At 44.1% G+C, this 16,021-nt stretch overlaps 1 protein-coding gene across 3 annotated transcripts in view; it reads right to left on the bottom strand.

Moving 5' to 3' along the window:
• LOC126987530 (gamma-aminobutyric acid receptor subunit beta-like) overlaps positions 1-16,021 on the bottom strand; it is a 161,499-nt gene that overhangs the window by 37,957 nt on the left and 107,521 nt on the right. For all 3 annotated transcript variants that reach the window (XM_050844534.1, XM_050844535.1, XM_050844536.1), the window contains one exon: positions 2,081-2,148. In XM_050844534.1, coding sequence (XP_050700491.1) covers positions 2,081-2,148 — 68 coding nt within the window. The remainder of the gene's footprint in view (positions 1-2,080; positions 2,149-16,021) is intronic.

Below are 16,021 nucleotides of genomic sequence, written 5' to 3'. Positions count from 1 at the left end.
TGTTATTTAGTTTTCTTTATATTTATTTACTCTCAGACTTTGGTTCCCTTGAGTATGTGTCGTGTTTGTGTTCGTGAATTTGTGTTTGTGTGTGTGTGTGTGTGTGTGTGTGTGTACCAGGAGAGCAAACCAAGTAAGACCAGTACCTATATGACTAATTAACCTCTCACACCTGTCGTATAGCGCACCTCTTTACACCTGGTTACCTGAGTGTCCGGGAAATCATTACGGTTCTCAGGTGTTTGGGGAGGCGGCGAGGGCAGGAGGATTTGGGCCGTGAAGCAAAGGACCATGTTCTTAAACCTTTCTAGCCCAAGCACACTTGTTTGACACGGTTTTTGTAGGAGTATCGGGCATTAACAGGGGTAGTTTAATGACCCTTCTAGTAGTTTGGACCTTCTTCTACGACATGAACGCAATAAAACACTCATGGGACCGCGTTTAATCTCTTTTTCGGCCTTTATAAATTATTGATGTAAGAGCAGGAAGCGTCTCAGAATGCCGACTAAAGACCAGACCAGGGGGAGAGTGAGGTGATGGTAGTTGTGGGACCTTAACTACCATCGCCATCATCACCACCACAACCACTGATAGTAACACCACCACAATCACTATCAACAACATCAGCTAAACTTGCATCACCTCCACTACTGTTAATTGTATCATCTTTGGAAGCATTTTTTTTTTGTTTTTCATAATTTTTCTTTTTCGTCTTTTCTTCTTCTTCTTCTTCTTCTTCTTCCTCCTGAGCTACACGCATTACCAGTACCTCTCTCTTAAGGCTACCATTATCGCCACCCATATATATCTAAACCACCACCACCACCACCACCACTACCACCACCACCACCACCACCATTTCCGTCAGGCCGCCAATACCTGTGTACCCTCATTAAGAGCAATAAATCCAGAACACACACACACACACACACACACACACACACACACACACACACACACACACACACACACACACACACACACCGATACTGATAGGTCACTCCAGCTCTCTCTCTCTCTCTCTCTCTCTCTCTCTGTGTGTGTGTGTGTGTGTGTGTGTGTGTGTGTTTGAAGTTGTCTCCTTCTCCTTTAGTGTCCTCCTCCTCCTCCTCCTACCGATGTCTGAGAGGAGGAGGAAGAGGAGGAGGAGGAGGTGAAAAGACGAAGGGGGGGGGTGAGTGTAAAGGAAGGGAAGAGTGGATAAAAAGGAGGAAGAGGAAGATGGAAGAAGAAGAAGAAGAAGAAGAAGAAGAAGAAGAACCCGACCATGAAAAAATGCTGCCATAGATGTTACAGAGAAAATGATAGAGGTTAAGCTGATGCTGTTGGTAGTGATTGTGGTGGTGTTAATATTAGTGGTTGTTGTGATGGTGGTAACAGTGCATGAAATGAGGTAGAAAATAATGAGAAAGCGATTGAAAGACAGGGAGTAAAAAAAAATAAAAGGAAAAGGTGAGAAAAGGAATGGATCGGTTTTAAACTTTCCCAGACCAACAAACCAATCAGCTCCAAGCCATACCATGCCCCTACTAATATGGCGGCCACTCACTGTCCCTGGCTTCACTCAGAGCAGCTCACTGGCGCCTCTACACTTATTAAACTTCCTTGGTTCTTCTGACAGTGAGGATTTGGAGGTGCAACAAAGGGGAGAGGAAGGGAATGATGAGGGAGGGAGGGAGTGAGGGGAAGGGAGGGAGGGGAAGGGAAGGATAAAGGAAAAGTCCGCGAGGTGGGAAAAGGTCACAGAGAAGAGGGATTAAGGGATTTTGGTGACCTGAGGAGGAAAAAAGGAAGGGAAGGAAAAAAGGAAGGGAGGAAGGAAGGGAAGGAAAGAAGGAAGGGAGGAAGGAAGGGAAGGAAAGGAAGGAAGGAAGGGAAGGAAAGGAAGGAAGGAATATAAGAAAGCCTGAAAATGAAGATGAAGCAGCTGAGAGATTGAGCACACACACACACACACACACACACACACACACACACACACACACACACACACACAGACTCATTACCCTCCCCCTCCCCCACACAATCCCTCCTCCTCCTCCCTTTCCCCCCTTCCCCCTCCCCCCCCACCCACACTTACCATGTTCACTTCGGAGATGGAGTCGAAAGAGGCGATTGTGATGTCCATGCCGATGTAGCAAGGCTCACCTGTGGGGGAGAAGGGGGGGGGGTTAGTACACCTGGGGGAAAGAACGGGCGGGGGGGGGGGGGGTCAACGGGGTGGAAAAGGAGAGGAGGAGAGGAAGAGAGGGTAGAGAAGGGGAGGAGAGTAATTTGCAGAGGAAGGGATTGGGGTGGGGGGGGGAAGGGAAAGGAGAAGAGAGAGAAGAGGAGGAGAAAGAGAGAGGGGAGGAAGGAGGCAGAGAGAGGGCGGGGGGAAAGAAGACAGAGGAGAGAAAGAGAAAGAGAAAAAAGAAGAGGGTAGATAATGGCGTGCAAAGTGAAATGGATAGAGAGAAGGGGCAACACGGTCAGAGGAGGAAGATAGGCAAAGGGGAATAGATAGAGAAGAAGAGACAAAACAAGGGGAAAAGGAAGGAAGGAGGGGAGAGAACGGAGGTAAAGGGATCGAGGGAAAGGGCAACGTGGGGAGAGGAGGAAGGGGGGTAAAGGAGGAAAGGAAGAGGAGCAAAGAGGAAGAGACTATGGGGAAGATGAGGCGAGAAAGGGGAAGGAGGAAGAAGGGGAGGAAGGCAGAGAGTCAGGCAAAGGGAAAATGATAGAGGAAAGAGGGCAGATGGACTGAGGAAAATGGGTAGAAGGGGAAAGGGAAGAAAGGCAATGGAAAATGGGGAGAGAAAAGAGAGAAAGAGGGAGAGAAAAAAGGGAAGAAGGACAAATAGGGAAAAGAAAGAGAGGAAGAGGGGTAGAGAATGAGGGGGAAAGAGGCAGAAAAAAATGGGCAGGGGGAAAAAAAGAGAGGAAGAGAAGCAGAGAAGGAAGGGAAGGGCAATGAAAAGGAGGAAGAAAGAGAAAGAAGGGGTAGATAGGGAAGGAAAGAAAGGCATTGAAGATAGAAGAAGGGGATGAAGAGAGAAAGAGGGATAGAGAAGGAAGGGAAGGGCAATGAGAAATGGAAAAGGATGAAGAAAGAGAAAGAGGGGTAGATAGGGAGGGAAAGAAAGACAATGAAGATAGAAGAAGAGGATGGAGAGAGATAGGGATAGAGAAGGCAGGAAGGGGGAGAAGTGAATAATGGGAAAAGGGAAAAATACAGGATAAAAGTAGAAGGGAAGAAGTGGAGGAAAGAGGAAGGGGTAAGAGGGGAAGGAGAAGGATGACAGAGGAGCAAGAGGAAGAGGAAGAGGGAAGGAAATATAGCACTGGGATAAAACAATTTGTCTTTTTAATTTCCTCAACAATAGTCACTTAAGTCTTACATGGCAAATTCAGTTAAGTTCTTTTTCAGTCGACAAAGCATCTCTCACTCTCTCTCTCTCTCTCTCTCTCTCTCTCTCTCTCTCTCTCTCTCTCTCTCTCTCGACATATTTATCAAGCCCCGTCCGACTGTTTACACGACACACGATGGACGAGGCAAACACGACCTTCCCTGCAAACAACACTCGGCGCGCCAAGACTCACGACCCCAAACAGACGACGAATCACGAGCAAGCAGCCGATGAGACGGATAAAGTAAGACTGCGGAGGGAATGTTACGATGAGACGGATAAAGAAATGCTGTCGAGGGAATTGAATTGAATGGAAGGAATGGAATATAAAGAGGGGGAGAAGAGTGACATAAGGACTATAGGTTATGAAAATCTTAAACATATTACAGAAAGCTGGATAGCCCCCTCCCTCCCCCCACCAAAAAATTTAAACAAAACCCCGACGATTTTAAAAGTCTACAAATAATGAGGTCTTACATAAAGTTAAAAATAGCGTCTTTAAAAAAAAAAAAAAAAGATGATGGTGGTATTAATGACTGCTCTTCAGAATGGTCTTTGCTTACTGAAGGCCTTACTAAATGATCCATGGCTTGATGAAGGTTGATGGATGGGGAATGACTAGTGGATAGGGAAAGGTTAGTGGATGGATTGGGGGATTGGGCAGGGTGGGTGGATGAATTGGTGGATTGGGAAAGGATAGATGGATGGAATAGGGGGCTTGTAGGATGGAGTTTGTTGACAAGGGAAGGTTGGTAGATGGATTGGTGGATAGGGGAGGCATATAGGAAGGATTTGGTGGATAGGGAGGCTAGGTGGATGGACTATTGAAAAGGGAAGAGTTGCTGGGGTCTGGTTGGCTTATGTGGAGGACTGTGTGGAGAGGGAGAGGAGGGGAATGGACTGGTGGATAGGGAAAGCTTGGTGGATGAACTGATATATAGGAAAGAGTTGTATGAGGAACTGCTAGCCTTGTAGGAGAAAGTAGGTGGATAGGGCAGGGTAGATGAATGAATTAGTGGATAGGGGAGAGTAGATGGATGGACCGGTGGATAGGGAAAGCTTGGTGGATGAACTGATATATAGGAAAGGGTTGTATGAGGAACTGGTGGGCTTGTAGAGGAAGTAGGTGGATAGGGAAGGGTAGATGAATGAATTAGTGGATAGGGGAGAGGAGATGGATGGACCGGTGGCTAGGGGGAGTGTTGGTCGAAGGTCTTCTGGCCAGGGGAGGGTTGCTGGGGGGACTTGGCTGGTTCAGTTTCATTTCGTTTCGGTGTTAAGCAGTGAAGGGTGACTTTTAAATTATGCCGAACTCCATCTTAGACTTAGTAATATTTCAGGAGTGAGAAAATGGGAGGGGTTGACATTCCTATAAACTCCCCCCCCCCCTCCCCTTCCTCCTATGAACCCGGCCCTGGTCTGTGTTTTCCTGAATGGTCTGAGCTTCAACGACGGTTTAAGATATTACTGATGATGACGTTGAACAGACCGCGGTAATGACTCCCCTGCACCTCCATCAGCTGACATTTGGCTTCTGAAACAGTGACTTCTAAACCAGTAACGACCTTTCCCCGCGCCCTTCCTCCCTACGGCACGGCGACGCGTAAGATATTGAAGGGCACAAAAACACTACGGGTCGTATTTTAAAACGCCCAAGTGCACATATTTGACAAGGCTTTCACTGGAGTTTAGGGCATTTCCAGGAGTACATTAAGGACCCTGATGGTAGTGTGACCCTTCCTCTGTACCATGAACCTTAAAAAACACTCATTAGAACGTACATATATTTGACAAGGCTTTCATTGGAGTTTAGGGCATTTCCAGGAGTACACTTAGGACCCTGATGGTAGTGTGACCCTTCCTCTGTACCATGAACCTAAAAAAACACCCATTAGAGCCCGACTGACCCCCTCTTTGACCTTTAGAATTAGCTGATGAGAGAAGCAAATGTGTCTTATATTACCGGCCTTCCTCTCGCCCTGTAAAAAAGACATTCAGCGGTTTCTGTATGTGTGTGTATTTCTCTCCCTCTACGAGCTAATTCAGTTTAAATGTTTCTATGTATATTTGTTTCTCCTCCTTACAAACTAACTATAATAATTTTTCTTTATTTTTTTTCTCACAAGCAAACTAGATTCAATTATTTATGAGTTTATTTATTTATCTCCCTACGAAAGAACTATACCAACCTTTTTCTATGTATTTTTCTTCCTACACCCTCAAATCAACTATGTCTAATCTTCCTCTATATATTCCTTCCCCGAAAGCCAACTAGATTTAATTATTTATGAGTTCATCTATTTCTCTCCCTACGAAAGAGCTATACCTAACTTTTTCTATGTATTTTTCTTCCTACACCCTCAAATCAACTATGTCTAATCTTCCTCTATATATTCCTTCCCCCAAAACCAACTTGATTTAATTACTTCTAAGTTCAACTCTTTCTCCCTTGACGAACCAACTAAATTTAATTGTTTCTATGTATATTTATTTCTTCCCACTATCCAAGCCAACTATATCTAATCGTTTCTCTATATAAATTTCTTCCTCACTAGCTAAGATTCATTTACTTCTATGTGGATATTTCTTCTTCCATAAACCAACTACATTTAATGGTTTCTACGTATACATTTCCTTCACAATTAAGTCAACTAAATCTCACTGCGTTTAACTATCATACCGCCGAAGTTCACGTTAAGGGGAAGGTCCAAACAGAAGGTCTTGCATAATCATTAAAATCTTTGCTCTTCGGAAGGGAACAACCGTATTTCTCCCAACGAGTCATCACCACCACCACCCACCACCACTGTCAGGCATCACCACTACCAACCATCACCACTACCAGTCATCATCACTACCAGCCATCACCACTACCATTAATCACCACCTGTATTAAGCAAGTAAATCAAGCTGCTCCCATAATTCGTCCTGAGTCTATTTTTAGCGGCGGGTTTAAACTGGGCGGCCTTGCATGCCTACTACCGTGGTCTATTATATAAGGAGTAATCGTAAAGGTCAGACATCTCTCCCGTCCAAAAGTTTACCTTATATAAAAGTCGTCTCGCCCGGCTGTTCATTCGCCGCCCACAATTGTACTTAATTTTCACGGATATTATGGATTGGGTGACATGGTGGGGGTGGGTACTATCAAACCCTTCCTTCTGATTCCCCTAAAGTATCCCATTCTCACTCTCAAAGGCCCATTCACACTTTTCTGTCCCCTGCGTCACACAATTGTACCTAATCTTCACTGATAGTATGGTCCAGGTGACGTTGTAGGGTTGAGTTTACTATCAAAACCTTCCTTCTGATTCACCTAAATTACCCCTTTACTATCCCATTCTCTCCATTAACTGCCCATTCATATTTGTCTGTCCTCTGCCTCACACAACTGTACTTAATCTTCACGGATATTATGGGCCAGGTGACGTGGTGGGGTTGAGTACTTTTAAATCTTTCCTTTTTTCTGATTCCCCTAAATTACCTCTTAACTATCCCATTATCTCCCCTAATTCGTCTGCCTGTCCATAATAGCCACTCACGCTTCAGTATATCTTCATGGGGTTAATTAAAGGAAGAAAGGACTCACATATTTTCCTATCAACTCCTCTCAGCATCCTATATTTTTTCCGCTACGAGGTATCCAATGCTGTCCCTTGCTATCTACATCAATAAGCTACTGTGGTTATGAACGTTTTGGTATTTATATTATGTTTCTTTTGGAGTCTATTCCCATCTTGTTTATATTTAAGTTCTTCTCAGCCTCCCTTTCCCTCGGCCTCCAAAGATTATTCACTCTTTTCCATCATCATCTATATAAATACCTCCTCATCCAATCAATGCCTATTCTCTGCTTCTTACGCGAGTTGGGTTAGTTTCTTCTCAGTCTCCCATTCTCGGCCGCAAAAGTTTATTCAATGTTTTCTATCACCATCGTTATATCAGTCTTTCTATGATATTGTTAAGTTTCAATCTGTTTCACCTTATATGCCTGTTTCAAGACTATTCCTTTCTTATACGTCTTAATCTATTCTTCTACGAGGCTTTCATTGTTTTATACCCCTATCGTTATCTACACTGTGGTTGGAATATGGTAGATGCTTCCATTCCTCTTCTCTTTTATGCTGATTCAAGAGCATCCAAGTCTTCCGATACGCCTGTGTTTATAGCCTTCCTTAAACTGTCTAATTTTCAGCAGTAACGAAGCATTTATTATAGTTTATACTCCTATCTTTATCAGTACTGTGGTTTGAACATGTTGGCTTCTTCAATACCCTTTTCTTTATGTCTCGAGTCTATTCTCATCCTATACGTCTTTATTTATCAATCTTTATTTATCACCCTTATTTATCAACACTGTGCTGTGATCGGGTTAGCTTATTCAATCCCCTTCCCTTGTTTCGAGTCCATTTCCTTCCTACCCTCCTTTATTTATCACATTTATCAACACTGGGTTCGATCGTGTTGGTAGTTTCAGTCTCCTTCTATTTATATGCCTTTGTTGCGAGCCTTTCCCTTTCCTATGAGCCTTTATCTTTGAGTACTTTAAACTATCCAACTATTTGCAAGAACGAGGAATTTACTGTTTTGTCTCTTATCTTCAGCGCTGTAGTTATGAACGTGTTAGAGCCTCGATTTCCCTTCTCTTTCTATGCCTGTTTGGACACTCTTCCTATAGGCCTATATTTTAGAGTAAGCAACTTTAATTATCCAACTCTTTGCAAGAACGAGGCATTCATTGTTTTGTGTCCATTTCTTCAACGCTGTCTGTGATTGTCGGCGTAAAACCAACCACAATTTCCCATCTTTCTATGTCTGTTTCAATTTTTTTATCTTTTTTTTATACCCGTTCATTAGAGTGCCGTAAACTATCTAACTCTTTACATTCATTTATTCAACGCTGGAGTCATGAACGTGTTAGCAGCCTCAGTCCCCCTACTCTTCCTATGCCTGATTCGCCTCTATTCCCTTCTCTTCACACGCCTTTGCTTTGAAGACTTTATGGCACGTCACTTTGAAGCGCTATTTTTATCCCTAATACGAAAATAACTCGATAGACCGGTTTGTTTACGCCCTAAGTCTGCGCGGTGACCCAAGATGTACACACAGAACACATAATCTCCTTCTTCCTCTTCCTGTGCCATTTCACGCCCTTAATAGACGAGCACCATCTCTCTCTCTCTCTCTAATAACGAGGTTTTATCATGATATTTTGATACGTGGGACGATGTAAAGTTTTGTGACATTTTCTCTACTCTATTTTGGAGCGGAATATTGCGAGTTTTTTTTTTTTTTACTTATGTTTTTTGATGTTTTTTTATTCATCGCTTGGCATGTCTCCACTGCCACAAATGTAAAAGTCTGGTGTAAAATTGCGCTTCCGGTAAATTGGGGTTTTAACCATGTAACTCTTTTTTAATATAGTACACGTTGGGTTATTTTAAATAGAAATAAAGAATCCACCCAACCACGTACCCACATATACACCCATCCCCCCCCCACACCCACACACACAAAGGAAGGAATAAATGAGCAAGCCTAAGCGTGTGGGTGTAGGTGTAAGTAGTCCTCAATGAAAACGAAAAAGAGTCTAACAGTCATTATTATTTTATTCTTTTGGGGATGGTAATAAGTGAAGCCTCTCCGTAAAGGCCGGTTGTCTGTCCTCTTATATCAAAGGAAAGAACACAGCAACACGTAACACATAAAGAGGAAAGGCAGACTCAACTTTTAACACACGGCAAAGTAACGGTCCAACATTCCACAAATACCCGAATGTCTGTCTTCTTACACCGGAGGAAAGAACTCGGCAACAGGTAACACATTAAGAAGGAAGGAAGGACAACAATCTTTAACGCAAGGCAAACTCACTCTAAATCCTTCCGCCCCTGAAGCATGACGGGTGTGAGGCGAGGGTGATGGGTGTGGCGGGGCAATGTGAGGGCGTGAAGAGGTATTGTTGGGTGAGGTGTGGCTGGGAGGGAGAGGGGAGTACAGGAGCCTGGGTGTGATGGTGAAGGATTCTAGGTGTGGAGATTATGGTGATGGAGGTGGGAGGTGAGTACATGGTGAGAGTGATGGAGGTGGATGGAGGTGGAGGGCGTTGGGGGTGGAGGTGATAGTGGTGGAGGTGGGTGTAGAGGTCATGGTGGAAAGTTGAGGTGAAGAGTATTGAAGCGATGGTTATGGAGACGGTCGTAAGGGGAGGTTGAGTGGTGGATGACAGGTGGGTGAGTGGTGGGCGGACTGGTAGGGAAGGGTAGAGTCGGAGGGTGGGCGGCATAGGTGGGTGAGTGGGTGTCTTGGGCGTGACTTAATGGTGGCTACGTGGGTGTGGGTTGGAAAGCAGGGTGGTAGGTGGGCGTAGTGAGGGTGGCGTGTGGTGCTGGGCGTGTGACTTGGGCGTGACTGGCGTGGCAGGTACCCGGGCGTCTGGGGATCAATACAGGCGGGGTGCAGCGTGGCGGGCAATCCCATAAGAGGCTGACGGGCGGCATTAAGCGGGGCGGGATACGCATTCATCACTGGACACCTGCGCTCTCTATCCTTATGTCCCTCACTACGCCGCTAAGGTAAGGGAGAGGAGACGCATGACCTATTGTACTGATGCTGCTACTACTGACGCAACGATCTATATGAGAGGGGAACGCATAACTTCAGTAACCGCGGACACCCAACACTGAGGGGAAGGGAAGGGAAAACATGTACTCGGGTGACACTACGGTACAAAACAGCTGCATATTCCTTTCCCTCCCTTCCCCACACTGCGAATACCCAACGCTAAGAAGTGAGGGATGAAACATGACAAGGGACACTACAGAACGGTATAGTATTGCTTCCCCCTTGCCTTCCTCTCCCGTCCGTTCCCTTCCCCTCAAACCCAACGCGAAACGGGAAGTAAGGAGCGTAACATGACTTAAGGGATACTACAGAACGGTATAGTATTGCTCCCCTTTGCTTTCCTCTCCCCTCAAACCCAACGCCAAGGGGAAGTGTGGGGAGAAACATGGCTACTCTTCCTCCTCCCCTCCTTTCCCCTCCTCTACCCTCTCCCTCACAGCCAACGCAGGCTTATGAGGGAATTAGAAGGCAACGTGACGCTTGGAAACAATTGTAACACGACTCAAACACGGTCCAAACAAGGCTGTAATATATGTAACAGCTGCCGCCCCCCCAAAAGAATAACGTAACATCCACCTGTGTCTCGTGTTAGTAAAGTTTGTCCCGCTACGAGACTTCCGAGTTTTGGTGGGTTAGACGCCTCTGCCTCGACGCTAACGACACAACTTTCCCCGTGATGCCATTCATAAAAACAGCAAAAACACACACTTGGGGGAAGTTCAGTAAGAAGACGGAAGCAGGAAGGAGGTGGTGTGCAGGTAGTGGGTGATCTTACCTGTACCTATATTAATTATTTACCTGTCTAGACGGATTCCACTTTCTTGTGACTAGTTTGACCTTCTCCTCTTCCTTCCTTCTTCCTTTCCTTCTTCCTCCATCTTGATTTCACTTTCCAACGACTCGCATGACGTTCCTTAATCTCCTTCCTTCCTTCCTCTCTTTACGCCGCCTCTTCCTTCCTTTCCTTCCAGCTTTCATTCTTTGATTCCTTCACTCCCTTACTATTTCTTACATTTTTTCTATCTCCCGTTCTTTTCTTTCATTCTATCTTCATTTCTTTCCTTATTCTTCCTCCCTTCACTTCAATCATTCCTTTATTAGACAAGTGGTGGCTGAGTGGTCACGCCCGCCGCTGTAACCTGACGATTTTCAGCCTCTTAATAAGACTGCCCAAATACTGTCCTCATGACCACCTATCAAACCTGACTCTAGATATAAAGAGGATCAAAAATGAGCTCCAGGGGGAAACATTGAGTCAAGCAATATGGCACCATTATAAAACACTTGCCAGCGCCATTACGGATTGGAGCCAACCATCACGCCCAATTAAAGAAGCCTTCTGACGCCATAGCCGGAACGATAAAATAAATAAACCTATCTTTCTATCTCTTGAGCCTTCCTGTTTTCCATCTTCTCTTCTTTCTTTCCTCCTACTTCCATGAATTTTCTTCCTCCCTTCGTTGTGTGTGTGTGTGTGTGTGTGTGTGTGTGTGTGTGTGTGTGTGTGTGTGTGTGTGTGTGTGTGTGTTCCGAGACCTTTTCCCTTCCCTTTCGTTAGTCTCAAGGTTACTCCCTCCCTCCCCCCCCTTTCCCCCCCTCCCCCGCCCTGTTCTCTCCAATCCACCGTTAGTTAGAGGCCTTGACCGAAGCGTGTCAGAAAAGTCTTGGCGCGAGAGCCGAAAAAATATACAGGAAAAGAAACAAAAAAGTAGCTGACAAAATAATGAACTGATAACAGGTTTAGATTCGTTTAGTTCTCTCTCTCTCTCTCTCTCTCTCTCTCTCTAAGAAGAAGAAGAAAAAGAAGAAGAAGAAGAAGAAGAAGAAGAAGAAGAAGAAGAAGAAGAAGAAGATGAAAAAGAAGAAGAAGAAGAAGATGAAAAGGAAGAAGAAAAAAAAGAAGAAGGAGAAGAAGAATAGAAGAAAAAGAAGAAAAAATAAAAAAGAAGAAGAAGAAGAGAAAGAAAAAATGCAAAGACGAAGAACAATAAGCAAATACAAGATGATGACCGAATATAATAACAACGATAATAATGATGATGATGATGAATATAGGAGAAGGATAAGAAAAAAAAAATGAAAGAGAAAAAAATATACATACAATACGAAATAAAAAAGAAGGAATTTAAGAAGGGACAATTCATGGCAAGCCTCAAATTTCCGCGTATATGTCAATCACAGTTCCAACATTTTTTTTTTCTTTTTTTTTTTAAGGGTATAGTACGAAGAGGAAGTGGGTTAGTGCTTCGATAAACAAACAAACAAACAAACAAAAAAAGTCTCTGTTTCCTTCATACATCTCCTTACTGTTCCTTCCATCTTTCCTGTTCCTCTTTTTTTGTCTCTCCTTTCATTCCTTTCTTCCTTCTTTCGTTTCCCTTTATATCAATTTCAGGCGGCTTTGTTTATCACCCTGAGGAGTATGCAATGAAACAGAGTGAGGAAAGTCATAATAACATCCCAAACCTGTAATTTCTTACTTCAACAAATTCCTAATATCGTCAAACACAGAAACGGGATCATTACACAAACACTAAAAATAAAAGTCACGCGTTACTCTTACAAAAAAAGGGAGATAAGGCACGAGTGTAGGTTAAATTTTCAAACCATCTATAATCTATATTCGAATCTCCTACTTCTAGACAGGCTAACGAGAGCAGAGAGTTTTGTTCCGTACACGGCCGCAGGTTAATATATCTTGAAGTAATGGGTAAAGCTGGACGATTATAAATAAGGGAGAGAGAGAGAGAGAGAGAGAGAGAGAGAGAGAGAGAGAGAGAGAGAGAGAGAGAGAGAGAGAGAGAGAGAGAGAGAGACATCATTTGTACCTGCTGATGAATGAAGAAATAAAATCAAATTACAAAGAAAATCACGTAACACCTCGACCCGTCACAATTTCATACCTAAACAACAAGACGAAAGAGCGATTACCCGAAACGATACATGAAAAAAAAAATGTATCAATGAGGCTTTTAAGGTAATTACAGGTGACCCAGATTTTACCTCCGAAAGCTGTCAAATGAAAACAATGATTCGTCTCCGTGAAATCAGACAGCATGAAACTGAAGGACGAAACAGTCATCACCCACATCAAAAACAAAGAGAAAGGTAAGTCCAGCCTCAGGTAAAGGGCAAAGGTATACCCCATCGCGGTAATACAAGTGACTTCGTTAATTGTCAAACGTGTGGATGATTACAGTGTGCAGGGCGCTGGTGGCGGCTCGTGGGGTGCTGGGATGGTGTCTCGGTTCTGCAGGATTGATGGTCGAGCCTCAACTGCCTAGTATTTTTTTAACAGCAGAGGAGACAGTTCAAGGGCGTAAAAAGAAAGAAAACAATAATAAAAAAAAGCCAGTTACTTACTTAGTTTACTTAGGTACTTTTAGTCATGGCAGACCGTGGAATTTAAAGAGATAAAATTTCTGCTTTACTGGTTTTCAAGTATGGCTTTTATTCACTGTAAGGGAGACAGTTCAAGGGCAAAAAAATGAAGATACAAAATAATTAAGGTCAAGTCGAAGCGATGGCGTGGACGACAGTTCTGGGCACTCGGTTACACGAATTTTGCAAACATTATTAACACACCTAAAAAGCGAAAATTATCAATCACGCGAAAGCAGAGTTCCCAGTGATCAAGAATGGTTAGCTCTCCAGTATCTTGACAAAAATATGAGGGAGGATTGGCAGACTCAGCATAAGCAAACAGGGTTCCCAGCAATCAGTGTCATTCAGTTAACAAGAAATAGTGTAGTAGCAACATAAATACCCTAAATCCAGCGTTTCTCATCATCTCCCCTTCCCTAGCGGGGCAGAGAAGGGAGATAAGGATGCAGGGCGCGAGTGTCCCGTCATGCATACGTTTCCTCATCCCGTCTGATGAAAAAAGATTAAATGAAATGAGAAAATCTGCAATGACATCTTGACGCGAACCACGAGTGATCAGAGATGTTTTGCTGATAGGACTAATGAATATGGGGGAAGCAGACAACCAAAGCATAGAAGAAAGTTGGAAAGTTTTGTTTAGTCGGCGCAACATCTGTGGTCATATGCCGGAGAGAGACAGAAGGGGAAGGAATTATAGGAAAAGTTGGAAAGTTTCGTTTAGTCGGCGCAACATCTGTGGTCATATGCCGGAGAGAGACAGAAGGGGAAGGAATTATAGGAAAAGTTGGAAAGTTTCGTTTAGTCGGCGCAACATCTGTGGTCATATGCCGGAGAGAGACAGAAGGGGAAGGAATTATAGGAAAAGTTGGAAAGTTTCGTTTAGTCGGCGCAACATCTGTGGTCATATGCCGGAGAGAGACAGAAGGGGAAGGAATTATAGGAAAAGTTGGAAAGTTTCGTTTAGTTGGCGAAATATCTGTGGTCATATGCCGGAGAGAGAGAGGAGGGGAAGGAATTATAGAAGAAGGGAAAAGACCCCAGGAGACGGGACACAACCCCCAATTAATACCTGGTACCCATGCACTGCTGGGTGGACAGGGGCGTAGGGTATCGGAAAAGCCGCCCAAATTTTTCCACTCCGAAGCATAGAAGAACATGGATCCCGGCATTCATTATTTTACAGGCGTGATGACAAAACCATCTTGGAAAATCAACAGCTTCACCCTAAGATAAAAAAAGTTCCCAGTGATGTCAAAGTGAACGAGTGAAGCGTTATTTTCATATTCACACGTACAAGAGTAGAGGGTAAAGTTTTGAACTGGGTCAGGGCGTGGCTTAGCAATAGGAAGCAAAGAGTGCAAATCAATGGTAAAAGATCTGACTAGGGATGTGTTACGAGTGGGGTCCCACAAGGTTCGGTATTAGGTCCACTTTTGTTTATTATTTATATCAATGACTTAGATACAGGAATTAGTAGTGATGTCAATAAGTTTGCAGATGATACCAAGATCGGTAGAGTAATTGAGTCGGATCAGGACGCAAGTATTCTCCAGGATGAACTAAACAGATTGTATGTCTGGGCGGATAAATGGCAGATGGAGTTCAATGTAGGAAAGTGCAGTATTCTGAGTGTAGGTAGGAACAACCCCTCTGACAACAATTGCTTAAATGACACTCCCATAAGCAGGTCTGGGTGCGAGAGAGATTTAGGGGTCTTAGTGAGCTCTGATCTCCGTCCAAGGGCACAATGCATTCAAGCTAGAAATCGAGCAAACAGGGTACTGGGATTTATTTCAAGGAACGCAAGCAATAGAAGCGCCGAAGTCTTCCTCAAATTATATTTAGCATTAGTTAGACCTCATCTTGATTATGCGGTTCAGTTCTGGTCACCTTACTATAGAATGGATATCAAAATGTTAGAATCGGTGCAGAGGAGGATGACTAAGATGATTCAAGGGTTAAGAAACTTGCCATACGAGGAAAGACTCAAACAGTTAAATTTGCATTCTATAGAAAGGCGAAGGGTGCGTGGAGACATGATAGAGGTTTATAAATGGATGAAGGGCTTTAATAAGGGAGACATTCATAAGGTTTTGTTGGTAAGAGAACCGGGTAGGACACGAAGTAATGGTTAAACATAGGCAAAAATTGGTTTACTAACAGAGTGGTAGATGAGTGGAACAGGCTGAGCAGTCATGTGGTGAGTGCCAATACAACTGTCACATTAAACAATAGATTAGATAAATTCATGAACAGTGATATTAGGTGGGGTTAGATTCACAGGAGCTGCCTCTTGCAGACCCCTACGTTCTTATGTTCTTATGTACACAATTTCCCATCCCACTTCTGCCTCTCCTCCCAGACACACACATACAACAGCCCCCCCCCCCCTCCCCCCACCTAAACACACACCTCTTTCGCTCCCTCTTACCTCTACCCAACACACACACACACACACACACACACACACACAAGCCAATCTTTATCGCGAAACACAATGAATATTTAGGGCGGCGCGGTGCAAACAGGGCGTCCTCAGTGAGCATGTTTGCCCGGCGTGCGGCGGGGCGCGGCACACAGGGACGGCGGCCACAACAGGTAATTTGCTTCCCACCGGGAGAGGTAAT

Source organism: Eriocheir sinensis, chromosome 65, assembly GCF_024679095.1.
Source record: "Eriocheir sinensis breed Jianghai 21 chromosome 65, ASM2467909v1, whole genome shotgun sequence".
NCBI lineage: Eukaryota > Metazoa > Arthropoda > Malacostraca > Decapoda > Varunidae > Eriocheir > Eriocheir sinensis.
The sequence above is the reverse complement of the archived record's forward strand: the minus strand, read 5'-3'. Positions and strand labels throughout refer to the sequence as shown.